At 47.8% G+C, this 26,683-nt stretch overlaps 1 protein-coding gene across 7 annotated transcripts in view; it reads left to right on the plus strand.

Annotated features, from left to right (window-relative positions):
- The window catches only part of LOC149365785 (nucleoredoxin-like protein 2), a 109,780-nt gene that overhangs the window by 78,054 nt on the left and 5,043 nt on the right, over positions 1-26,683 (plus strand). For 3 of the 7 annotated variants that reach the window (XM_089546123.1, XM_089546128.1, XM_089546144.1), the window contains one exon: positions 3,000-4,276. The exons of 1 other annotated variant lie outside the window; for it this stretch is intronic. In XM_089546123.1, coding sequence (XP_089402249.1) covers positions 3,000-3,144 — 145 coding nt within the window. In that variant the 3' untranslated portion in view covers positions 3,145-4,276. Of the gene's footprint in view, positions 1-2,999; positions 4,359-26,683 lie in introns of those variants that run through there. 3 more of the 7 variants (XM_089546216.1, XM_089546222.1, XM_089546209.1) reach the window with 2 other exon arrangements.

Consider the following 26,683-nt stretch of genomic DNA (forward strand, 5'->3'; position numbering starts at 1 on the left):
TGGCTGACTGGAATCGACATCCCTGGGGGTTGTGTTGGTCGTCACACCGCCAGCAGCGTTGTGCCTTTTTGACCGATTTTACAACAACAGAAGGCTTGCGCACCTGGTTGCTTGTCTGGTGTACCGGCTCGGTGTTCCGGCGAATCCCTCTCTGCTGGTGACCGGCGCTCTCCGCTCGAACGGCGATGTCGTAAGCTTTGCTGAATGTGAGGTCCTTCTCAGCGAACAGGCGCTGCTGCAGTGACTCGTCACTCAGTCCGCACACAAATCTGTCGCGTAACATCACGTCGAAGGGAAGCATGGTGGTGTTAGCAGAAGAAGCTGCGTCCATTTCCTGCCCGGTAGCTGTTGTCGACAGCGTTCCAAAATTGCAGTCGGCAGCGAGCTTCTTGAGCGCTGCTACGTAGGCGCTCACTGTTTCTCCTTCCAGTTGATCTCGTCGTTGGAAGCGAGCCCGGCTGTTGACCTCGGATGGCCTTGGGTCGTAGTACTTTTGCAGCGCTTTTACGATGTCGTCGTAAGACACTGCCGCTGGTGTGCTTGGCTGAATAAGGGCGCAGACAGTATCGTAGGTCTGCTCCCCGCACAGCGTCAGCAGGTTGGCCCTCTTCAAGGCTGGGTCTGTGATGTTGTTAGCTTCAAAGTAGAACTGAAGGCGTCCAACCCACGATGACCACGATGAGCCGTTGAACTCTGGTATCTGATTGGGAAACCCTCGCGTAGCCATGGCTTGTCAATAGCGTTGCGTAGCGCGGGTCGAATCCACTTTCTCGTCGCCACTGTCGTGTCCGGTCGCTGTGTTGAATGCAGCGAAGACGCACACGGTACTTTAAGACTTTGTTTATTTAAAGGGCCACTGACCAGGGTCCGGACATTTTTGAAAAACAAGCCCACTGCATAGATGAGGCATCGAAGATAACCTCTGCAAAATACTAGAGCCATGCGCGCCCCGAAAAGCTGCGAAAATTCAAATCAAAGCCCGTTCGTTCTTTCCTTCCTTCAAAAACGGGCCCCGCCCACTACTCTGCACACCGCTGACGTCAAGGGTGGCTACTTTGGCTAAAGGCACTCCATTGGTGCATCGTTCTGACTGACGGGAGAAGGTTGGGCGTAGCCTTGGCGTCGCGTCGTCTGCACAAGGCTTTCCGCAGCGCCTTCTGTTCTGGCTCATGCCTCCAAACCCGCATGAAGGAAAAAAAAAAAACTGCGGAGGGAGCGTGCGGCGACAGCCTTGAACCCTTGCCATAAAAAGTAAAAAATAGTAAAACTGAGGGAGTTGGTTCGCCCCCCCCCCCTCCCCCCCCCGCCGTGATCACGTCACGAGAAGCTCTGCGTGCGCGCTCCCTTCTCAGTTTCTTTTCTTCTATGCGAGCCCCCCAAAACAAGGTTTTAATTAGTAGTGCAGCAGAGCCTTTCCCTCGCTCGTCCACTTGAGCGCTCCGCATAGACACCGCTTATCCTCCATGCATCTTGCGTACGCCCTGACTCCAATGAACGACATGGGCTTCGGAGCGGAGAAAAGACACAAACACACAGAACACAAACACACATGAAGAAAAGCAAACGGGCGGTTGCCGGGTCCGCACTTCGCCGTGTGTTTCGAACAGAAACGACTTCCGCCCATCCGCTCGTGAAACGGTGGGGAAGCCTAAAAAAAAAATGAAAAGGTGGCTCGCTAACTGGGAATGACAAACAGATGTATGAAAGGGTGCGCTCGCTAACAAGTCTAGGTGGTCGAGCCGATCGCGCCTCTCGATCGTTCAGTGTGCGGAGAAAATGCGACGACGCTGTTTCAGCCCCAGCAGCAAAAACCAAGAAAAGAATTCTATTGAAGGCGGGGCCATGACGTAACCACGTGACGCACTCCACAGACACCACGCCTCCGGCTTACGTCGGAGAAGGAAGGGGTGATTTTGCCTTGCCGAGCCTACTCGACGAGGAGCGGGAGAGAAGAATTTCGAGGAGGGAATGGAAGGAGAGGAGGCTCGCTGAAAGAGAGGTAGAGAGTGTCTGCTGAGCTGGGGTGGTCCGTGGCCCTTTAAAGCTGATGAGGGTGCGACCAGCGTCGACCGAGGTAGGAGCCGAACTGGCCGCCCGAAGAAAGGAGGGAGCTGAGAAGCGTCCACGGGAGGGAGTGGCTTCCCAGAACAGGAGGAGGGTGCGGGGGCGCACCGTGGGGGGGCATCTGGTGACAGCGTGCGACGAAGGGCAAGCGGTCGTTAGGAGGAGGATTGAGTGGTCGTTAGGAGGAGGATGCGAACTGTCGTTAGGAGGGGAATGCGAGTGGTCGTTAGGAGGGGGCGCACACACACAAAAGCGATAAGGGGACACAACACTTGTCCACGATGTTACCTCTGCGGCATTCCTTTTGCCCTCGTGGGTTGCCGGGTCGATATCCCTGGGCAGCGGTCTAACCACGAAGGTGTCTCTGATTTCTGGTGCGATGTTTGTGGTTTGGTCGCTATTGTCTTCTATAGGTTGAGAAGTCTGAGTTTATTGAGGAGAGTGCGGCCCATCCTGATTCGTTTGTCTTCTGATCTGGGAGTCGAGCATATAGCTTTTCTACGTTCTTCGAAAGTGCAGTAGATTCCCAGATCGTCCAAGTTGTCTGAGGCGCATGGGGGTAATCTTAACGCGTTTATTTGGTCCCGTTCTATCGTCATTGATATCTGTTATGGGGATATCTGTTACAGAAGTCGGTAGGTGAGGTACGGGATGATGGGCGCTGTCATTATCCGAATAGCCTTTTTCCTTATCGTTATTCGCATTCATTAACGCGGCCGCCATGGCCGGGTTCGAACTCAGTAGGCGAGCGATAGGAAGGAGTTAGCGCATCAAGGTGCAATGCGTTGGTCGTACAAATGTGCTGCTCGCTTGAAGTCAGGATATTGCGCTAACTAGCGTATCGCAGGTGCCACAAAAATGTGCATTTTATACACGTATATACGTAAAAACTGTCTCGAAACAGAGTAATGGATGCGAAGTTACTTTGTTCGCAGGACGCTGAAGACTCGCTACAAGGTGGCGGGCATACCAACGCTGGTGGTTCTGAAGGCGGACGGGGCGCTCATCTGCGCCAACGGGAGGCCCGACGTCCAGACCAAGGGCAGCCAGGCCTTCAGGGACTGGCTCACTTGCATATGAGCCAACTCGTCAAATAAATGCAACAATTAGCGCGCTTACCTGGGACCAACGCGTTCAACGTGCCCGCGAACATTGCGTAAGATGTAATGAGTTGCGTTGCGTCACCTGTATATCAACAGAGCTGTGGTACATGCAATGACGCAACTGGGTGACGCGTTATGTACACCTTGTATTTGGCAAGTTCAGGAAACAGCATAAAAAGCAGCACTTTTTCCTGTACGTCATCTGGGTTTTAACGTACAAAACTCGCGAAGCCTGCGAAGCTGTAGAATATATTAGAACTACTAAAACTGTGCTAAAACCTTTTCTATGCAGGTTTCGCGGAAGCTTGCAGACGCAATCTTTGTACCCAATACTATCGAATGTGCTTGTGCTAGGCGCGCATTATCGTTATCCATTTGTACACCTCAACACTGGCTTTTGTATACCTATAATATATTTTCTGTTTTCAGTTAGAATGTCCGCCTGTCGGGTTTTTATCGTTAGGTACATCGCTGATAAATGTGTTTAAAATGTTCCCATAATGTTGAATAAACAAACGTTGAAGCATAAAATCAGCACAGTGAAACTTCGTCATAGCGCATTTTTAATGTTCGCAAGGCGTACCAGGCTGGCAGACGTTAAAAATAAAGTGCGTTGGGTTCAACGTGGCTTGAACCTAGTTACAGCTCTGTGAAGCATGGTCTCCACTGTCACAACTCAAATTTCAAGGTCAGAAGTCAAGGTCAGGCTTGTTTACAGTCCTTCCTATAACTTCCTTTCCCTTTTACAGTATGCCTAATGGCAAACACCTCGAATAAAGAAAAAAGTGTGTTTGCTACACCAATAATTTATCCACGTTCTTAGAGCGATCACAGGGTAGATAAAAAAAGGGGGGATGATCGCACACCTAATGCGACAATTCTGGTGGGCGATGTTGCCTACGCTGAGGCTTCGGCCACCCGGGCCGGCTTTTTCGCAGTGACAGTAGCATTGCTTCTGCTGCAATAAATTACTGCACCGGCTTATCAAATAACACGAACAATTAAGCGAACAGCTACCCACGCTGCGACGTTCCGGCAGATGTTTGGCTTTGCGAGCACGGTGTTCACCCGTTAGCACAGGTTAGCTGGTACGGATGCTTCTCAGTTACTCTTGCGATCATCATCATCACCATGAGCCTGACTACGCCCACTGCAAGACAAAGGCCTCTCCCATGTCTCTCCAATTAACCCTGTCCTTTGCCAGCTGCGCCCACTGTGTCCCTGCAAACTTCTTAATCTCATCCGACCACCTAACTTTCTGCCGCCCCCTGCTACCCTAGCCCTCTCTTGGAATCCACTCCGTTGCCCTTAAGGACCAGCGGTTGTCTTCCCTTCGCATGAAAACCCGGTGGTCCTTAAGAGTAGCGGAGATATGCGACTCCATCTGGAGACGATGTTTGGTTTAACCGCGAAACTAAACGAGTTTCCGTTTCGCTCCGCGTTCGGCTGAATTTTGTCCTGGCCGACGCCCACGAGCACGCCGAATCTCGGCTCCTTACTGCTACTGAGACAATTGTATCGCGTCTGCCATGGTGGCGAAGGAGCTTCACGCCACCTTCCGCTCAACCTCTGCTCTGAGCCGCATAGATGAAGCGGCCGCGTACTCGTGAGGGGTGTATCGGCCTTGGGTGGGACGACAAGAATGAACAGCCAGGTTGCCGAGAAAGAGTGAACCCCCTGATTTATTGTTCGGTGTTATTTATACTCGAAGGTGGAAAGGGGTTAGTGCACGCAGAGGACAAGGAAAAAGCACGTGGCACCGCACAGTAGCCAGATGATTTGCAGGCCACAATCTGATATGATAGATCCTCCGACTCAGCAATTGTTCGACACCAAACTTGACATCGTTGGCTTGTCTGCTGGAATTGCTGGTCGTAACCCTGACGCTCCGGTGGCCGCATTTGTTGTGTCGTCCTTCGCGGTGGTTGGACCGATGGCCGCCGAGTTAGTTCAGCCGGATTGCCCGTTGCCAATGCCTCTTGATGCTGCCGCGAGGGCGTCGGTGTTCTCGATGTAGGCGCAGCGACTGTCGTCCGACGGACTGTTATTACACCGTTCCCTCGCTGCGAAAAGGTGCGTCGGTTGCGCCGAAGAACAGCGCCGTTCACTGTGCGCACATAAAAGGATCGTGGCCGGACCGGTCCTATCACTGTTGATTTCGGGGCTCAGGACTTTCCATTCAATCCCACCAAGTCGTCGTTGCTGAGGAGAGGTACAGCGAGCTCGTTGCGTCTTGTCTGGCTGTGTTTCTTCACCCGTATCACCGGCATGGGATTGGAGTCCGGCACTGGTGTGCGCAGCCGCCTCCCTTGCAGCAGATCGCCTGGAGACCGGCAGTCTTCAGTAGGACTGGCCCTGTAATTCAACATTCCCATCCAGAAACTCATTTGCTGCTTTCGATTTCAATAGAATCCGCTTCACGATTTGCGCACCCTTTTCTGCAAGCCCGTTAGATTGGGGATATTTCGGGCTGGATGTAACATGCTTGAAATCAAAGCCGTGCAAAAAGAATGAACTCGTGACCGCTGAACTGTGGGCCGTTATCTGTGCAAACTTCGACTGGAATGCCAAATCGTAAAAATATTGCGCCCGATCTGTCGATCACCGAACTGGCTGTCATGTCGGGCAGCAACTTCAAACTTTGAAATCACGGTAGCGTAGTCTTTCTTGCTTGCTTCTCCTGCAGTGTGAACACGAAGTTGTTGGAAACGTCCAAGGCTTCCTCACCCGCAACGCTGAGCAGCAGGGCCGTCTTTGACGCCGCTGAATTTGGTTTCTCACCGCATGCTGTGGCTTGACGAAATAATTCGAACTTCTGACGAAACAGCTTCCACTTCCGTCCTCCATCCGCTGTCAAACGCAGGGGTTCACGCGGCCTTACTTGCTCCATAGCATTCCACTTCTGGCGCCATGTATCGTCCTTGTGTGGCACGACAAGAATGAATAGCCAGGTTGTCAAGAAACAGTGAACTCTGACTTATTGTTCGGTGTTATTTATACCCGAAAGTGGGAAGGGGTTAGTGCACGCAGAGGGCATGGGAAAAGCGCATGGCACTGCACAGTACCCAGATAACTTGCAGGTCACGATGCACGATTTGATACGGCACGAGGAGTGCTCCAGTTGGTGCTGTGACGGTAAGCTAAATTAAGTCCATCGCGGGTAATCTCCATGTAACGGCTTTTCGCGTAATGTGATCTTTCTGACGGCGTCAATCCGTCGCCAAGTGCTGCGTCACCGCCGGATGCGGTCTTGCTGGAGCCAGGGTGCAAAAAAAAAATGCCCGTGAACCTATCTGTTATTATTAACCCATTACATTTACCTGTTATTATTAACCTATTTACATTGTTAGCTATGAGATAGCATTAAAAGCTGTTGATGCGTTTACTGGAAGCGACGTAACTTCTGACTGGGGACGTCGCTTCTGTCCAGTGATTATGTTCCAGTCAGGTGACGTCACTTCCCTCCAGCCAATGGAAACGCTCTGGTCTTGTGAAGTCACTTCCTTGCAGCCAGTGGGAATCATCATCAGCCTCACTACGCCTACTGCAGGGCAAAAGGCCTCTCCAATGTCAGTGGGAATGCTCCCATCTTGTCACGTCAGTTCCCTCTAGCCAATGGAAATACTCCCTTCTGACGACTTCACTTACCTCTAGCCAATGGGAATGATCGCTGAATTTCGCATTTCACAGTATAGTAACCGTTGTGCGAGTTTTCTTCTCCATCTCTCACCTCTCGGGGCGCTTAATTCACGCTAATGCCATATTTGTGATTGCACGCGCTATCCGCCCAGCAAACGCAGTGGAAAGCGGGAATGCGCTCTGTGTGCACATGCAGTATTGTCGCCTCTGTAGGCATTATGCCAACAAGAGACGACGATTATAAGTTGACAGCTTGGTGACTATTGCGCAGAATACCGTATACAGCCGCGTTTGGACCGCACGTGTAAATGCTGCTGCACCCAACCTGGAACCCGGACAACTGAAAGAAAGGAAGTAGGCATACAGCGCTGACATTTTGTATAATTTTCCTCGTTCAGCACTTCCGTGCTACAAACAATGCACTCGCCTAACCTCATAAGATAATGAAGGTGCCATACTTCCTGAGTTCCTTCATCAGCGAGCGGAAAACCGGGCCAGCAGGTAAGAGCCGCCACTCACCGACGGCCGTTGGTCTCGCGAGCGAAGCACCGTTTCGAATAATTAGCCAAACCGTGATTACGGTCCGACGCCAAATTCCAAAGCTATAAGTATATGCCTTCGCTTTGAGGTTACGCGAATTTAGGCAATAAAGAGATATACCAGTCTCGTTAATTTATTGCAAGCAGTTCCCGCTGGACGTCACGTATCATCCATAATTTCCATGGGCTCGCTCCATAAAGGGTCCCCCAGAAAACACGGGTGGCCGCACAAACAGGGTACACATGCATAATATGGGCTCCTCTGTAATCGGAAAAAGTGAATGGAAAAATTTTTCCCTCGTGTAAGGACCGCACCTGGTCAAAATCTAGAAAAAAAGTGCGCCTTTACGTGTGTGTCTACGCATGCTTTACTCTAGGCTTGGTGCTGCTCGCAGTAATGTTCTTTCGCTCTCTTTCTTGAGCTTAACACATTCAAGTGTTCTGCCGCAATTCACTTCTCCAAGGAGGTCGGAAAAATATATGAGCATAGCTGACCCCTTCGTATACCCCTAACCTTCGTTACATTGTTTAAGGAAAGTGATCTTCACTCTAGAAAATAGTAGTTCGACCGCTAGAGGTCTGCCAAAGGTAAATTAGTCGGTCGAAATGGATATTTTCCAACCTTCCTGCCACCGTTTCTGTTCTCGTGATGGCATGGTAACGCTACGGAATGCGCAGTCAAGCGAACGCGCAGAGCCGAGCATACTCTGTTGCCGTCTTTCCAATCGCGACGAAAAGGTGACGTGGCACTCGCATGCTCCCGGCTGCTAAACAGCAAAGCAGTCGAGAGCGACTGAACGAGAGCTAAAAAACACACAAAAAAATGAGCAGCAACGACGTCAGCCTAAGCTCGCGCTATCAACTCTGCTATCAGGCCTCCCGCTTCTTCCCGGCCAGCGGACGAGAATTAGCGAGACTGGGCCTAAGCCTACCTGGCCGAGACAACGCGGCGGTTCGCCATCACAGCGGTGTTCGGATGTCATTTCGTTAATTACTAGTGACGTAGTTCGAAACTGGCATTAATTATTTGGACTAATGAGCCTTTTATGCCATTCTCGTCGTAATGTGACCTCAGCTGAAGCCCCGTTTCTATCATTTCTGTCAAGTTATGGCTTGACAAATTCCGAAGCTCCAGCCACCGGCGCCTGACAACGTCGTGTTCGTGTGAGCTGTTCGCCTGACCGTCGCCAATCACGGTGGATCTTTTCTTCTGCGGCTGAAGAAAGAACTCTTGCCAACGTGCCAGTGCGGGCTTGTCTTCGAAGTGCGATGTTGTTGGCGTCATATCTTCAATGTGTGAACACGATCGGCTTGCATCAACTAAGCCTTCCCCAAAGCTTCAGCCTCAGCAGCAAGAGCGGTAAGTGCGATGGCATTTGGTCAGTTCTGTAATTGGCATTGGTGAATACGCGAGCCTTGCAACAGTCGAGAATTTTATTAGCCTCGAAAATGCTTTGAATGCTCATGCGAAGAACCCGTAACGACCTATACTTACCCCAAGAGATTTCTTGCCTCAATCGCGGAAGCACAGGTGAAAGCAAGTGACAGATACAGTCATGTGTCGCTGAGGGTGGTAGCATCCATGCCTGTGGCCGATGTAGAAGTAAAAGTCAGGCCTTGACGCGATCACGGGTCGCCTCTTCTAGAAAGCAGGGATGGAAGTAAGCGCCGTAGTCATTCACTCAGCGAGTACTGCAGGTTTTGAGTTTAGAAGCACTCTTCTTGCCAGTGATTAACCCGGGGCGGTTAAGGATGTCTTACATGCAAGCGAATGAGTGGCGCGACGGGGCGAAAACTTTCGTACTTTTTGGAACATCTTCACATTGGCCGCTGTATAGCTGTCGCGGCCGCTCGAAACACGTTTTTCCGCTGGGGAGGGGGGGGGGGGGGGGGGCAGCAGAAATTGCAAGCGTTTTCGCTTGCTTGTGAAACAGGCTTTAACCGTACGAAGTAGTCGTTTTGTTATCAGATACTGAGGTGAAGGGAGAAAAGATAGTGTTCTCTAAAGCCATTTTCATCCACATCGAAGAAGCCTTCAATTTTTAGTTCAACCATTGGCGCGCGATCGGGTCGCATCTGCATGTGTTCGGTTGCACCCTCTTCCATATCTCTCACACTTGCACTCATATGTTGAGAAGCAGGCTCCTTGTTTCGCCGAGACTTGAGCGTACTGATGTTACTGATGACTGCCTGCCTAAGTCTGATGTATCATTCTAAGTTCGCGCCAGTGAACACGCACCGCATTTATCATCCAATAATTAGCGTGCATACGCAGAGAGCCTTCGCTACGTTGTCCCAGTTAACCCTCTGCCGTGAAATTTCCACGAGTTCGGCATTGGCGTACATGACCGTATCCTATGTCGCACAAGGTGGTATTGAATGGTATCGTTAGAAAAGGTTTTTGAGCTCGTATTTTTTTATCCCTTTTTAGTTCGGTCACTTCAAGAAGCACAGCTGCATTCCTGTATGTTATCGTAGACGCGATGGACTGCCAACGCTAATGGGAATCATTAGATGAGAGAGAAGCCTTGTGGCGTTTATCTTCGCCCTCGGCATTCCTGCTGTTCATCGCTGCCAACGTGCGGCCTTTGCGTTGTCATTTCGTCACGCCTTTCATGCGCCCGCCAGAAGTAACGAGGAGGCCGGCAAGATATCGCAGTTCTTCGCAGGCGATTTCGCTTTGTTCGGGACTGTTCGCGAAAGTGTAGAGCCTTTTTCAAAAATACACACCCCGCCAGGTTTGCTTCCCAGCAATGCAGTATGGATCGCTGGATCCAAATCTCTCTTGTGCAAAAGGAAATCTCGCCTTCATCTACTCGAATTTCAGGACTTCCTAGAGTGACAGGGGGTCACTATATACTCGGCTTAGAAGCGCACCTTTCCTGCTGTATATTCGTCGTCGACGGCTGTACAGTGTAACGAAACATGAGGGTTCCCTGTCGCTTAGGCCAAACTGCAGCAATTAATTTCTACTGCTTTGATGTTCACTTACTCTTCCATAAAAATGGCGTTGCAAGATAGTGCGGACAGTGGGGTGATCGTCTAGCTAAGCGGCTAGCTAAGCTCCTGCGTATTGTTCGGTCTTACTGCTATATTGAACCGCTTTAGGGCACTTTATTTAGAGTAGATTAGGCCTCGAACAATCATCTTCGGTTAGCGCCAGACTGCATACAACATTGTGTTCGGCGCGTGCTTTTGGCGCCACGACCATGAAGTGGCATGCGCTTGGTTGGTTCGCTTTTCGGGAAAGGAAATGGCGCAGTAATGGTCTCAAATCTCGGTGTACACCCTAACCGCGCTGTGAGATGTGCGGTTCGCATGCAGTCTAAGTGAACGGACTTCAGGATGCATCAGGCCGCTCTGAATGGGCCGCGAGCAGCTCCGGCGCATACCGCCGCTGGCTGGCACCGAGGATAGAGGGCGAGAAAATGATGCCCCTCACTGTCGGGCTCTTAGTGATAACAGTGAACGCATAGTGCGGCTTTCATTCTGCCTGCTGCGTCGATGTCTTGCGGCCGCCGCGATACGGCGCTTTGCAAGAGTGAACACGTGGCCAGGGCGATGCTGCGCGGTGCTGTAGTGATTTCTAGCGGCCGTGAACGTGCATGCAACCGCTACAGCACAGGAAGTCGGAGCGCTCTTTCATTACCTTTTCATTTTTGCATTCCGGGCTGATTCACATGGCTCGTCTACTCTTATGCACTTTTTTTTTTTTCAATGAACGGAGTGAGAAAATTTAACGTTCATTACCTCGCTAACAAGGACGCGTTCATCAATCTTGTGGCCGTGGCCTTCACGCGATTCCGACTTAAGGGTTAATGTTAAGGTTGATAATTTTCACGTTACCTTGGACCCCGATGAGGACGGGACACCGTTTGTCTGGATGGTATGTGCATTGAAGTGGGCACTGACGGTAATGAGACAGTATTGTCGAGGCCACGCTGGGGGCACTTTCCAAAGTGGCAACGGAGAGCTTGTAACTATCGGTTATGCAGGGAGGGGGGGCGTCCGCTAATTCCCAAAACGTCTTCCCAATCTTCCCGTGGATTTGTTAAAAGAACCGAGCACAAATACAAAGTCGGTTGTTAGTGGGGAAGTGTGCTGTACGCATTGAACACTTTCTGAAGGGACCCTTTGGTCGCGTTTCAAAATAACGATTAGTAAGCGGCATATATATTACAATGCAATCTGATACCGCACAGGGTTGCACTTACGCAGGTCAAGGTTACATTCCTTCAACAACAACACTAATACACGAAACCGTACACATGAAACCATGCATGAATACATGACGGGAGCCAACAGCCTCCGAAAGAAAGGAGCATAGGGGATGCCTTTTTTGTAGTTTTTATCAATGGGGAATTAATAAAGGCAGAGGAAGAAACAACCACATGCCACCGGTGGGACCCGAACCCACAACCTCCGAAGGAGGTGCTAACGAGCCCCTCTCTGCATTCCGTTGTCTGCTGCATAATGAATACCATACATGTCTATCAGCATAAGGCACGTGCGTCTGAATGTGTTGGATCAAAATATATTAATGAATAATCTAGAGGATTATGGTCGGCAAGGATGCTGGACGCCGCTCGCACTTGGGGTGCCTCGATGGCCGCGCTTCCGCTTTCAGGGTGAGGACACCGCTCTCGACGGCGGCATGTGTCCTACTCTCCCGTTCGGCTGCACTGAACGCAATGCGATGGCGGGCCGTTTCGATGAGAAAACTGCCGCTACCATGTAGAATTCCGCAAATATGCTATTGCCAATACAGAGTGGGTGGTACCAGAGGTTGTTTAATAAACAATGAATCGGAGTTATTTACGCTAAAATATATCATGTTTCACAGCACCCCCGCAGGGCCCTCCCTCTACAACATGCCGATGTTGGTGAGCGGCGACACCACGGGTTCGCAAATATCCATAGGGACATCCCCGCGAGGGGATGACAGCGAGCACTGCGTCACCACGGGCCCGAGCACCTGCGCTTAGCCGTGCGTGGCTCAGTCGGGGTAAAGGGGATCCTGGTCGTTGAGCCGATGCCGAGTGTTTGTACATTCAAGGCTTCTCGGCGGAGGCAACACACCACTTTGGTCCCAGCTTCCTCTAGACGGCACCTCCTGCCTGACCCGACCGGGATGGTGGTGGTGAAAAACATTTATAGTGCAATAAATATTTACAGAGAGGTGATTGGGGTAGGCCCTATTGGCCCTTTCCCCTAACAATACTAGGTGGAGCCCCTATTCCGGGCCCCATTGGCAAGCAACGCCGCCCGCGTCCGGTGAACCAAGGCCTTTTGGGTCTTTAGGTCCTGACAGCCGAGCAGGGCCGCCTCCCAGTCCTCTCTGGTGGGGCTGGGGTTGGGGGGGATAGATGGGTGGGAGGAATCGGCAGTCGCCTTTTCCTGTCATTCCTTCCATCTTTCACTTTCCTATCTTATTTCTTTCACAACTCTCGTGTCTTCTCCTCTGTTATAGACTTTTATAGCGACAGCTACACTACTGTAGCTACGCCAGCCGCTTGGCCTCTTCAGCATGGTTGCACCTCGGCCGTGGTCGCACCGAATTTGAGCCGTTGCCTAGCAACCGGTGCGATTCGGGTGCAAACATAAAAAGTGCAAACAAAATACAATATAAAATGAAAAAAAAAAAACAGGGTGTCAGTGACGTTCAATGGCGGCCGAAAATTGCGGAAATGGAAATGAATGAATTTCACCGGGCCCGGAGTTCTAGCACTCGATGGTACGTGGGAAGAAGCTGTAATAATGCTGTAATAATGTGTGTCAGTCCGCGCGTAAAGTGGAGAAATGTTTAAACTGTGCCCCCCTACAAAAATGCCCTCAACGGGCGCTGTAGGTACCTGAATAAATAAAAAAGTAACATGAGTGTTACTTACCGCACCGTACAGGAAGGGAGGAAGTGGGAGTGAAGAGAAAGGGGCCGTAACGAAGAAAATGAAAATTGTTGGTTTGGTTTGGTTTATTGGGGTTTAATGTCCCAAAGCAACTCAGGCTATGAGGTACGCCGTAGTGAAGGGCCCCGGAAGTTTCGACCACCTGGGGTTCTTTAACCCCAGTTGGTCGAAATTTCCGGAGCCCTTCATTTGAAGAAAGGAAATACGCAGTATCTATCTCGCATATCTCGGTGGACACCCGTCATCCGTTTGTAGAGGAAGGGAGGGAGTGGAAGTGAAAGAAGAAACAGAAAGAAGGACCGTAATGAACGAAATTAATTTCAGGAAAGGAAATTATGCAGTAACTGTCTCACATATCTCTGTGGACACCCGTCATCCGTTTGATGACGTCAAAAATTACCCAAGTAAATCATCGGTAGCATTACATCGCTTAACCACAGCGAAGCCTATGTTGAAACTCAGTTTTCTTTTCATGTTTACCCTGTGTGTCTTTTGTATGTCATTCTCTTAAGCCCGCCTCCCGAGACGAAAACCAGACACCTCTCGCTTGTTTATGGCCGGCGGCGGCTCCCCTCGGGCGACGGGACTCTGGGAACCCGAGGGGAGAGGGGCCAAAGGTTGAGACGGGGGGAGGGCTGTTCCGTCTAGAGGGGCATTGGGAAAGGGCAGAACGAGCGGGGAGCCCCAACGATGAGCATGTAATTTCTCGAGCTCTTGTTCCCCTCCTAACAAACAGCTTGATTGTTTCTTGTTTCTTGCAATAAACGAAGTTGCATAAACGATAACAATCTACTGTCATCAACGAAGAACTAAATCAATTTTAGTTTCTACAAAACATTTTGTGCCTAAGCGTAGTCATTGCCTGCAGCTCGCTAATTAAGACGCAGTAATTCTGTGTCATCTCGGTGGACAACCGAACCTTTATAGATGGATGGATGGAAAACTTTATTACGCAAGCGAGTTTGGACAGTGCAAGGTCTCAGGGCCACCGCACAGCCTTCACACTACGCTCAAGTGTCCAGGCCACGTAGGGCCATGGCACGGGCACCCCGGTTCACACAGCGAAGTTGCGTGTCCGGGTCCTGCGACGCAAGGAGGGCCTCCCATTCCTCCTTGCCTTTACAGATTTCGAGGTCGCGGGCGATTCCATTAGGACTACATCGAACAAAAACTTGAAAACGCTATGGCCTCGACTTAATGACTTGCTTTGCGGAGACTTTTGCAGTGAAAAGGGTCATCTGTTCGTCAGTGCTTGACTGTTCTATTACGCCAAGCTCCAGGCATCGCTCCCTCATGACATCAGTAATAATAATAATAATAACAATAATTTATTTTTCATGAGACAGTACAGTACACATTTCCATGCATGCCAAAGACATCAATGGCTTTTTGGGCACAACCCGGCAGCAGGCGGCAAATCTTTTTTTTTGCCTGTTCAGTAACATAATAGGAAATTAAAAACGTTAAAAGAAAACAAGAAAAAAAAAACAAATGCATCAAGAACACACAATAAAGTCATTTGAGAACAGAGAAAAGGGCAAGCGTTTCACTTCAGGTTGCTCACTAAAACAAAAGAAATGGTTCTTTATTGATTCGTACACACTGCAGCTGCGCGGGGTCTATGGCAGGAGTGGGGATATGGATATATATTCATACATACAAGCATGCAAAAATAAAAAATACAAACAAAATACAATATAAAATGAACAAAACAGAGTGTCAGTGACGTTCAATGGCAGCCGAAAATTTCGGAAATGGAAATGAACGACTTTCACCGGGCCCGGAGTTCCAGCACTCGAATGTACGTGTAGGATAGGATAGGATAGGATAGGATAGGATAGGATAGGATAGGATAGGATAGGATAGGATAGGATAGGATAGGATAGGATAGGATAGGATAGGAAAACTTCTAATGTCCAACAGAAAGAGGGTAGCCAGAGGGCTACCCGCCTAGACGACGGCCGAAAGGTCTTGACTCTCGGCGGCGGCTTCGGCCAGTCGGACGAGTTGTAACTGAGTCGCCGGGTCGGAGCTCAGTAGTAAGGTCTCCCATTGATCTTTTGTGTTTATACCTCGTCCCTCCCGGGGGCATGAGGACATTCCCATAGTATGTGGTCCAAGGTGGCCCTAAGTTCGCAGTTTGCGCATTTTTCTGAAAATTGCCCTGGGTACATAAGACTCCAGACTGAAGAAGCTGTAATAATGCTGTAATAATGTGTGCCAGTCCGCGCATAAAGTGGAGAAATGTTTAAACTGTGGTGGCGCCTACTTGACAATGGAGCAGAAAAAGTAACATGGGTGTTCTTTGCCACGAGGGGCGGCGAGTTAATGAGCATGCGGATATACTTAAGGCACTGCAGACGTACTCAAGTACTGCAGATATTGCTGATCTTCGTGCAACTGTTGAGCCGGAAAGGCGAGGAAGGGGCATGAACCTAGAGATTCATGGACACCCTAAAAGTGATGGTGAGAATGAGGACCTAATAAGTAAAGTAACGAAGTTGCTGAGGTGATCAATGTGCCTGAACAGACTGCTACTCGTATAGGGGCACTGCACAGGTTTCCCCACGAGGGAAGGTAAGGGTTATCAGCTGTTTTCTGAATTAGTCAGAGCGTGGTAACTGGCTTTCCAAAAGAGAGATTCTCGCGGAAAAGAAAGGAGTATTCCGTAACAAACGGGGGTTAATGACATCCTAGTCGAAATGAAGAGGAAGAAATGGGCTGGGGCAGGGCATGTTATGCGAAGGCAAGATAACCGCTGGTCCTTAAGGGTAGCGGAGTGGATTCCAAGAAGGCAAGCGTAGCAGGGGGTGGCGGAAGATAATAAAAAGTTTGCGGGGATACGGAGGCCGCAGCTCGCAAAGGACAGGGTTAATTGGGGGGACATGGGTGAGGTCTATGCCCTACAGTGCGCGTAGTCAGGCTGATGATGATGATGATCAAAGCTAAACTTGCTGCAGTGATAGACTGACATGCTCCAATGTGGTGCAGCAAAAGCAGGTGTTTGTTGGCAAGCCTATAGACCTAGATCGCTTTTTCCACGTCCAGGAGAGTTTTGTTCCTGATCGTACATCAACTACGCGTTGAGAAACATTAGACCTACGTCTAATCGCGTTTACTTTCGACAGCGACATCTGTGCTTTCCTGGGCTCAAGCACCTACGAAGGAGGTGTAGTGCACGTAGGCACAGAACGGGAACTAGATTTACTGTAACTCTAACGGGAACAGCAGAAAAGGCGGACAGCCGACAGACCAGGTGTCGCATACAACGTGAAGAGCGGTGCCAGCAAGGCTTTTCACATCGCACCCGTTGGTTGACCCTCGCTCGTGCTCAGTGTTGGTTCGCTTCCCACGTCACTTCTCCTTCTACGTTAAACGCTTGGCCTAACCGGCACTGACTCGCAGGGGCGTTACTTATAGTATTTTCCATCCCGCCTGCAGCTTTTTCGTGTCTCCTTGTTGTTTCCGAGCTGGTGTTCCGAATGGCGACTCTTTTCGGTCTCCGCGCTTCGTGGAAGTGCGAGTTTCTTTTACTCCGGGGCAAGTTCACGGCGTCGCTATAACCGAGTGGTGCGACCACAGTTCGTTCTGAGATGCGCTGCCAGTGTCATAATGCCTACTTTCACGGTAGCGCCAGGAAACTTCCATATACACCACTGTCCAGTAAATACAAACATCAGCGCCAATTGATCGTACAGCGGCCGGAGGGAAGCCAACTAGAGCGTCATGTCGTCGTCATGACAACGGTATTCAGCATTAAAGAAAAACTATCTCCGAGCGGGATTCGCACCGCTGCCATCGAAGAAAAGAGCAGCTTCGTATTCCGGTCACTCAGACAATTCGCCAAGGCCGTCATCTTTATCGCGCTACGTGCGTAAGCAGAAATCATTCAGTTTTAAGCATTAGTATGCCTTCAGTCGCCAGGTGCGTTGCAGTAGTTAAAACCGAAACCAGCCGGAGTTTCCTACCCCTGGTAGCGCCACCTTCATTCGTAATAGCCGAGCGTTCGTTATATCTGTCGCAGTTATACGTGTAAATCGAGCTGGAGTTTTGAATCGAGATGAATAGAGATTTTCGCTTCCTATACTGAAAAGCAGAAGATCTTAAGGAGTGCTAATTAACAAAAAGAAAGCAAAGTTAGCATTTCAGAGGATTTTGGCGAAGGGGTACGCAAGGAAAATAAGGTGTATGGAGTTTCGCGAATTTTAGGAAATCAGTGTTGTCGAGGTCAATCTCACGCGCGATGCTTCATAACAGTCTTTGTCAAAAGTAACCAGGCTGCACGTTGTTCGTCTCAGTCCTATATTAAAGCTATTATGCCAGCCCTAAAGCTCTAAATCTCTGTGTGGTAAGAAGAACCCCTGTTCTCACCTTCAAAAAACTTTTTGAACTTTAGGGAAGCCGTGAGGGCTCTCGTATACAAATGAGAAGCAAACCATGGAGCCTGGTTACTTTTGACAAAGACTGTACGTATACGGCGGAAATAAAAGCGAGGTCACACCGGTCACGGCACAGTCAGCATAATTAAGCGTTGATTTCTTTTCTCGAAATTAATTTCCGAAGCATTAAAAAAAGTTTATGAATTTGGTGCACTGGTTGACATGGTTAAGCCGTCCGCTAATCTGGCCACGGGATAATGGCTAGGTAGTGAAGTTGCTGACTAAGTACAAGGTCTGTTAGAAAAGTGTCCGACCTTTGGCCGAAGAAAAAAAAACTGGCATAACTGGAGCGTTAGAAACCTAATAACCTTCAAAGTAGTCTCCTTGGGGCTCCATATGCATCTCCCAGCGGTGCTGCCATTGTTGGAAGTATTCCGAAAAGACCCTTTTCGGAATGGAATTTAGCTCTGCTGTCGTTGCAGCCATAATGTCCTTTCTTTTCTGAAATGGCGCTCCTTTCAATGGTCTATTGATTTTAGGAAACAGCCAGAAGTCGTAGGGGGACATATCAGGAGAGTAAGGAGCCTGTTGAACTACAGGAGTCTGGTTTTTCGCCAGAAAAGTCTGAATCAAATGAGAGGAATGTGCAGGAGCAATGCCGCGAGGGATGCGCCAATTTCTTGTTGACCTCAATTCCGGTCTCTTGCGCCGCACAGCACACGTAGGCGATGGAGGACATCCCTGTAGTACTATTTAGTCATTCTTTGACCCTGTGAGGTGCGTACTCGTGGTGTGCCACACAGAGGGAGTCAAAAAAGCAGTCAGCATCACTTTGACATTGCTGTGCACTTGGCGGGCCTTCTTTGGTCTTGGTGACGTGGAATACGTCCTCTGTGACGACTGGGATTTGGTTTCTGGGTCGTACCCGTACACCCAAGACTCGTCACTAGTGATTACGGCGTCGGTGAAGTCAGGGTAACTGTTTGTGGAATCCAGCATCTCTTGTGAGACTTCAACACGAAGCTGCTTTTTCTCCACCGTCAGCAGCTTCGGCACGAATTTCGCTGCCACTCTCTCCATGGCCAAATCTTCGGTGATAATGGAATGTGCACAAAAATTGCTGATGTCCACCTCTCCCGCAATTTCTCGGATAGTCACACAACAGTCCCGCATCACCACAGCGTTCACTTCGGCAATTACCTGGTCATTTCGGCATGTTGATGGCCGACCGGAGCGTGGCTCTCTCTCCACGGATGTGCGGCTGTCTTTAAACCAGTTGCACCACTGCTTAATCTGTGTGCTGCTCATAGCATCATCACCGAAAGCCGTCTGAACATTTCGAATGGTTTCCACTTGGCTATCGCCAAGTTTCTGGCAAAATTTGAGGTAGTAGCGCTGCTCCTCTCACTCCGCCGTTTTCCTTGCAACAAAAAACCGACGAGAGCACTGCGTACTGCCTCACTCAAACGCTGCTTCCCAGCGACTGACGCTATCGGCAGGCGGGAAAAAATTCGTGCATGCGCACGAGGGTTCAAGGTCGGCTGCTGTAAGCGCGCTTGTTTCATATCCATCAGGTGTTCGCAAAAAAAAAAAATAAAGTCGGATACTTTTCTAACAGACCTCGTATTCTCAGATAGCTTTCAATATTACAGAAAGGATAGGATCTTGTATAGCAGAGGTGCGTTCAAGATGCGTTGTGGGTTACATGAAATAATGCTTTCTTGTCACTCTTGTGAAGGTTCATTCTTAAATATTTTTTGTTTCCTCTTTTCCCACTATAATGCATTTGACGCTATGAGTTTCTGAAAAAAAGAAAGAAACCCTAGATTCCCTACAGGTACAGTCTTTGTCAAAAGTAACCAGGCTGCATGGTTTGCTTCTAGCTTGTATAGTGGAACCCTTGTGGCTGTTCTAGAGATCAAAAGGTGTTGGAAGGTAAGAAGACCCCCAAGTCCTTACCTTTAACGACTATTTCAGCTTCAGGGAAGCTTTAAGGGCTCCACTGTACGAGCTAGAACCAAACCATGCAGCCTGTTTACTTTTGACAAAGACTGTACGTCCACGTAGGCATGCTGGACGAAAACTGCTGAAGCGTGCATAACGCATTAAAAGAACTCACCGGGCGCTAAAATTTGTTTTGAGGAATTGAAAGCAAGTTTCGGCACTGATGGCATTGCATTTGTTTGTCGCTCCGTACGGACAGAGAACAACCGCGGGTGTCTAAATCGTGACGAAAAGGAATATAAATAGGACCCCTACGTCACGTAGAAAGCACAAACAACGTATTCAGTGCACGGAGTCAGAAACTAGCCAGCTGGTGCCCACGGACGCAATGCAAAATATGCTACGTTTTATGCGTAACAGGCGCTCTGTCATTGGTAAGCGCGACATGCGTTGATGAGGAATTCTGTGAATGGGATTTTCTCTTGGTTTCCTGAACATGGCCGCCTTAGATAAATTACAAACGCTTTTCAACGTAAACGCTAGTGAAGTTTCTTTCTTAGTCTCCAGCCATCAGTAGGAAATTCTTTTCTCATTTTTCAATTTCGGTTGTTTGCAGTCTATTAACCAATGAGTTTTATTTCATCATCAGGTGTCAGTATGGTGCTAGGTTCGGAGACATGCTGACAGAAAAAGACGCTCCCTGCTACAAAGAGGAACTGAAAGTTCAAAGCGTCACTACGAGCTATGCGCGCATAACAAAGCACCCTCCGTTACAGCTGTACTGTCTGAATCGGGAAATACTGGAACTTGAATACTTACAGTTGACGTATTACTGCCCCACAGCCTTGGGCAGCGGGAAATGTATTGGTATACTAACCAAGACAACCACAATATGCAGCGCATACTTCTATTTATTTGTGGGCATGCCAAGAGGGAAGCACTATTACACGAATACAGGCACTGTTGCTTCTTCCGTTGCTGGGTTCATAGCGTCTTGCAGAAGCTATGACCGTCAGAAAGATTGTGCACAGAGAGGGAAGATATATAAACATATAAAAAGCCCTAAAGATTAAAAAAAATCTTTATTCCATAAGTCCCAAACTTAACTATGACACTAAAATGAAAGTATAGATTGCAGCAAGTCAAAGCACGTTCGATTTATTGCCCTTTCCGTCCTTCGAACACTTTGCCTCAGACACGATCCCCGTCAGAAAATCAATAAAAGAGAAGAAAAGCAGCTCGGAATGTTGCAATGGTAGCTGTGTGCACCGCTCTGGAAACTGCGGTTTCACTCAAGCTGCAGAATTTTATTGGCCCAAGCAAGGCGAATCATCAGTGGCCAATGCTTCCATAATTGGCAAAATGCTGGACACCAATCAAAGTTTGTGCGTAGATGTGGTGACAAGCCAAACATTGGCCATTCTGAGGAAGGCCAAGCATGCACAATCATTGGAAATGCCTTGGACCATCATAAGGCCTTCACTCTAACATAACGTTAGATCCAAGCAGTTTCGTTGATTGTAGGCCAGTCATGTTGGTCAATGAATGTTCTAGCTTTTTTCTAGCACCTTTTTTTTCAGTAACTGCAGCTGCTTCTAGCTCCCTGGACCATTCTGGGAGATTTGTTAAGTGTGCAGAAGCAGTTTGGGGCCAACACTTGCCAAATATCTCAAATGTATACAATCCCTTCTAGAAGATCACGCTCTCAAAAAACACCAATATCACCATTTGACCGGATGGTGTGAAATGCAGCAGTAAGGAGCTAACAGCATTGCTGCAGAAGACTTCTGTAAAGAAAGGTTAAAGTACTATTTGGGCCAGGCATCTAAAGAATTACACATTTTTGTAAATCTGCCAAAGACTACACGCATCTCTTTTTTTTTTGCTTCGCATTTACAGCACATATCAAATATGGTGAGGCACCCTAAATTCAAGAACTGTTAAATCACTCATTTTACAAAAGTCACGATGACGATAACGCTACCAAGGCATTCAAAAATTTTACCCGAGGTTATCTCCGAAATGTTTTTCAAATGCAATATAAAAATTACTTTGCAGAAAATACCGCGACTCTTGCTTGACAAATCGAAAAAGTAGCCGTAACCTCGCGTGTCAGCATACAAGCCGAGAATATTTGTCAGAAGTGCTGGTAAAAATTTATTTATTTTACAGTTACTGCCAGCCTTATTATCAGGACTTAGGCAGCAGTGGACAATACAAATCAACAAATTCGGAAACAGCAAACAGGATACAGGACGTTGAATGATAAATCAGAACAAAAACACAAAATACTATTTACAATATGAATGTCATTTTGAGGCATATGTCACTTGGGATTGATGCGAAAGTGCGCAGAGGAATGACGAAACCGTTGTGTAGGCGACCGTGTCGGCGGATAACACATTCCGATCGGAAATAGTGCGCAAAAAAAAGGAATTTTTAATGCGTTAGTCTTGCACGAAAAATCTAGGACCTTTTTGGTGTGATACGAGCGCATAGAGCGGCGGTTAGCTGACAGAATCTATAAACTCGTGTCTATTCCCAACTGATTATTATAGAGTAAATAGAAAAATCTCATCCTATCCCGGTGACGTCTGAATGTGAGACTGTCGAGTTCTGCAGCTTCTAGAAGTAACGATGGGAACATGCGCCCGCTGTACGAGTTACAGATGAACCTAGCTGATTTTATTTGAACTTTCTCAAGTTTGGTAATATTAGATTGTGTATGTGGATCCCAGACAATCGCGGCATGCTCTAGGACGGGCCGGATAAATGTTTTGTAGGCAAAAATTTTAATTTCAGGCGAAGCGTTCCCTAACGCACCCCTTAAAGAGCCAAGTTTCCTCATTGCTTTATTGTAGGTGTGTGTTACATGTTCATTTGCACCTAAGATATGATGAAATTATTACTCCCAAGTATTTGTAGCTGGAAACGACAGATAAGCACTGGTTGTTAATGTTATAAGCAAATGTTAAGGGGATCTTTTTACGTATAACGGTCATTGCAACGGTCTTTTAAAGATTAATAGTCATCTGCCATTTTGAGCACCAGGTTTGTATTTTAGATAGGGAGGTGTTTGAATATTATACATTCGAGCAATTTAGCGCATGTGCAAAGGAAAGAAATTGGCGTGTATGACGTGAGGAGGGACGGATTTTCTGTTTTTGGTATGGGAACGATCGTTGCATACTTCTATTCGGTTGGGAGCTCCGCACTTGACGATGACTTCTTGAATATTGAAGTTAGATATTTTGAACACTACTAGGCGTACCGGAAAAAAAAATGCGTTGAGAATTTCATCAGTTCCAGGTCACTTTTTCGTGTCTGGTTGAGTAAAAGCGCTAACACCCCTTCCTGAGTAATCGTGACGTCACCAATTGGCAGAATGGGCTCATAGACTGGGAAATGTGAGCTGATATCGTCATCATGCGTAAACACCGAGCAGAAGTATACGAGGTCTGTTAGAAAAGTATCCGACCTTTGGCCGAAGAAAAAAAGCTGACATAACTGGAGCGTTAGAAACCTAGTCACCTTGAATGTAGTCTCCTTGGGACTCCACAAACTTCTCCCAGCGGTGCTGCCATTGTTGGAAGCATTCCGAACAGGCCCCTTTCGGAATGGAGTTTAGCTCAGCTGTCGTTGCAGCCATAATGTCCTCTCTTGTCTGAATTCGGGCTGCTTTCAATGGCCTTTTGATTTTGGGAAACAGCCAGAAGTCGCAGGGGGCCATATCAGGAGAGTAAGGAGTCTGTTGAACTACAGGAGTGTGGTTTATCGCCAGAAAAGCCTGAATCAAGTGCGTGGAATGCGCAGGAGCATTGTCGTGATGGATGCTCCAATTTTCTGTTGACCTCAACTCCGGTTTGTTGCGCCGCACAGCGCCATGTAGGCGACGGAGGACATCCCTGTAGTTCTCTTTGGTCATTGTTTGACCCTGTAGGGTGCGTACTTCTTGTGTGCCGCACAGAAATAGTCAAAGAAAGCACTCAGCATCACTTTGACAATGCTGCGCACTTGGCGGGCCTTCTTTGGTCTTGGCGACGTGGAATGCTTCCACTGTGACGACTGGGATTTGGTTTCCGGGTCGTACCCGTACACCCGAGACTCGTCACCAGTGATTATGGTGTCGATGAAGCCGGGGTAACTGATTGTGGAATTCAGCATGTCCTGTGAGACTTCAACAAGAAGCTGCTTTTGCTCCACCGTGAGCAGCTTCGGCACGAATTTCGCCGCAACTCTCTCCATGGCCAAATCTTCGGTGATAATGGAATATGCAGAAAAATTGCTGATGTCCACCTCTTCCGCAATTTCTCGGATAGTCACACGACGGTCCCGTATCACCACAGCGTTCACTTCGGCAATGACCTGGTCGTTTCGGCATGTTGATGGCCGACGGGAGCATGGCTCTCCCTCCACCGATGTGCGGCCGTCTTTAAGCCAATTGTACCGCTGCTTAATCTGTGTGCAGCTCATAGCATCGTCACCGAAACCCGTCTGAATATTCCGAATGGTTTCCACTTAGCTGTCACCCAGTTTCTGGCAAAAATTGATGCAGTAGCGCTGCTCCTGTCGCTCCGCCATTTTCCTTGCAATAAAAAACCGACGAGAGCACTGGGCACTGCCTCACTCAAACGCTGCGTCCCAGCGACTGATGCTATCGGCAGGCGGGAAAAAATTCGTGCATGCACACGAAGGTTCAAGGTCGGCTGATATGAGCGCGCTTGTTTCATATCTATCGCAAAAAAAAAAAAATAAAGTCGGATACTTTTCTAACAGACCACGTACTGGTTGAGCGCATCTGCGATATTTGAATTGTCAGCGATAAGAGTATAACTGATACAGAGTTTGGGTGCAACTTTCGCTTTCAGCGATAAGTGCTGCCAGAACTTCGCCGGGGAAGGCATCAGGTAGTTTTTTAGCGTAAATGTTCTGGAAATATTCTTTTGCGTTTTTTTTTTTCAGCTAATAATGCACGGAGGCCAAGCAACCTGTTACACGTGGAAATAGTGGGGCGTTGCTTGTGTTATTTTCTAGTTTTTTTTAGCTTACGTTCTAACCGCACGATTTATTTTGTTGCCCAGGGATTGCGTTTCCGCAGCACTTTTCGTTTAACCGGAACAAACTTTTGCACACATTCTTAGACAAGGCATTTGAAAGAGCACCGCAGGTCATTAATTGAATGTTCATTTGATTAACACATAACTTGAAATGTACAAAACGAGCTCTCCAGTGCATCAAGTACATCAATATCTTTGGTACGCAAGAAAATAGAGACAGTTCTCTTTTACTTTTTCGTTTGCGGCGCCCTTGTCATCAAAACTGCAGTGCAGATGCCTCATCTGACTTAAAGTCATCAGTTAACCACTTGCTACTGGTTAGAAAGTTGTTACTAACAAATTCGCATGCTTTTTTGCGTTTGAAATGAGGCGAGAGTACGCCCTGATCGGGCGATGAGTTGTGGCGAACTCAGTAGGTCATGATTGGCAGTAAGGCTTATGCCATTAAATTTATGCGTGTGGCAGCGCGCAAATGGCATTAAAACTTATGACAATAAGTACTCGATGCCATTACATTCGCCCGTGTGGCACTGGTATAACACAAGAGCTGTAAATAATAAAGATAATCTTTTTTCGACCATCACGTCGTGCATGCTGATTGGGGCCCGAGGTAAAAGCGGACCATTGACATCTTGACAAAGCCCTGGACCCCTTACATTTTGGCATTAGTACAGGAGGTCGAGCAGGAGTGTTATTTATTTTATTTATTGATACTGCAATCCCGTAGTTGGGATTTTAGCAGAGTGGGGATACAAATTAAGCAGTTGAACAAAACAGGCAAAAGTAAACAAAAAGTAACAGTGCAAGTTGAAGCTCTTCTGCACCGTTGGGAATGCAACAATTAAACATATACAATGGAACAGTGAAATAGCAAATGCAATAAAATCTAGGTGATATGTTGCGAGAACAATGTCAGCGACGGCTGCAGCACTTCAGTGTTAGTGAGGTTATTCCAATCGGAAATAGTTCGTGGAAGGAATGAGTATTTAAAGCAGTTATTTCGAACGCGATAAGGAGTTAAAGTTAGCTGGTGTCGTTGTCGCGTCGCATAACCGGACGAAAAAACAGGCTAATCGGTGAGTTCCGTTCTGTAGTGTCGTTTCATTAACTGATACATAAATTTAAGTCGGGCACAACGATTTCGCTCCGATATTGTCGGAAGGCCAGCTTGGATTAAAAGATGTGTTACTGATGTACGTCGGTAATTGTTATATATGTATCGTGCCGCCCTCTTTTGAACCTTCTGTAATTTATGCATGTGAGTTTGCGTGAACGGGTCCCAAATGATAGAAGCATAATCTAAGGTAGGCAGAACAATACATTTGTAAGCAAGTAGGCGTACAGATGGGGTAGACAATCGCAATGCCCGTCCCAAGAAAAAGAGTTTATGAAAAGCGTTACACGTTATGAAGTCAATATGTTTATTCCAACTAAGAGTGTTAGTTAGCCAGAGCCCTAGATATTTATATTCTGTTACTTCTGTCAGTGTCATGCTGTTAATACAATAATTGAAAGGTAAGACTTTCTTTTTGTGGGTGATTCTCATTAGTACAGTTTTTTAAAAATTAATTGACATTTGACATGCTTCACACCATGCGAACACTGTTTGCAACGCACTATTAAGTAATAGCTCATCGGAAACCTTTCTTACTTCTGTATAAATAACACAATCATCAGCGTAAAGTCGTATTTTTACAGGAATGTTAGCAACAATATCATTAATATATATTAAAAACAACAGAGGACCAAGAACAGAGCACTGAGGGACGCCAGAGTGAACTGTAAGCCTGTCAAAAGAATGATCATTAAAAACGACGAATTGTTCTCTGTTTGAAAGGTAGGCTGAAATCCATTTTACTAATTGTTGGTTTTGAAGTACTGCGTCCAATTTTTAAAGTAACTTTTCGTGAGTAACCTTATCAAAAGCTTTCGAGAAGTCCATAAATACGGCATTAATCTGTGTTCCATTGTTAATTGACGAGGCAAAATCATGTATAGTTTTGACTAGCTGAGTACAAGTTGAGTAACCCTTCCTGAATCCATGCTGATACT

The sequence above is a fragment of the Amblyomma mixtum genome, chromosome 1 (assembly GCF_055824585.1).
Source record: "Amblyomma mixtum isolate Tamu chromosome 1, ASM5582458v1, whole genome shotgun sequence".
Classification (NCBI taxonomy): domain Eukaryota; kingdom Metazoa; phylum Arthropoda; class Arachnida; order Ixodida; family Ixodidae; genus Amblyomma; species Amblyomma mixtum.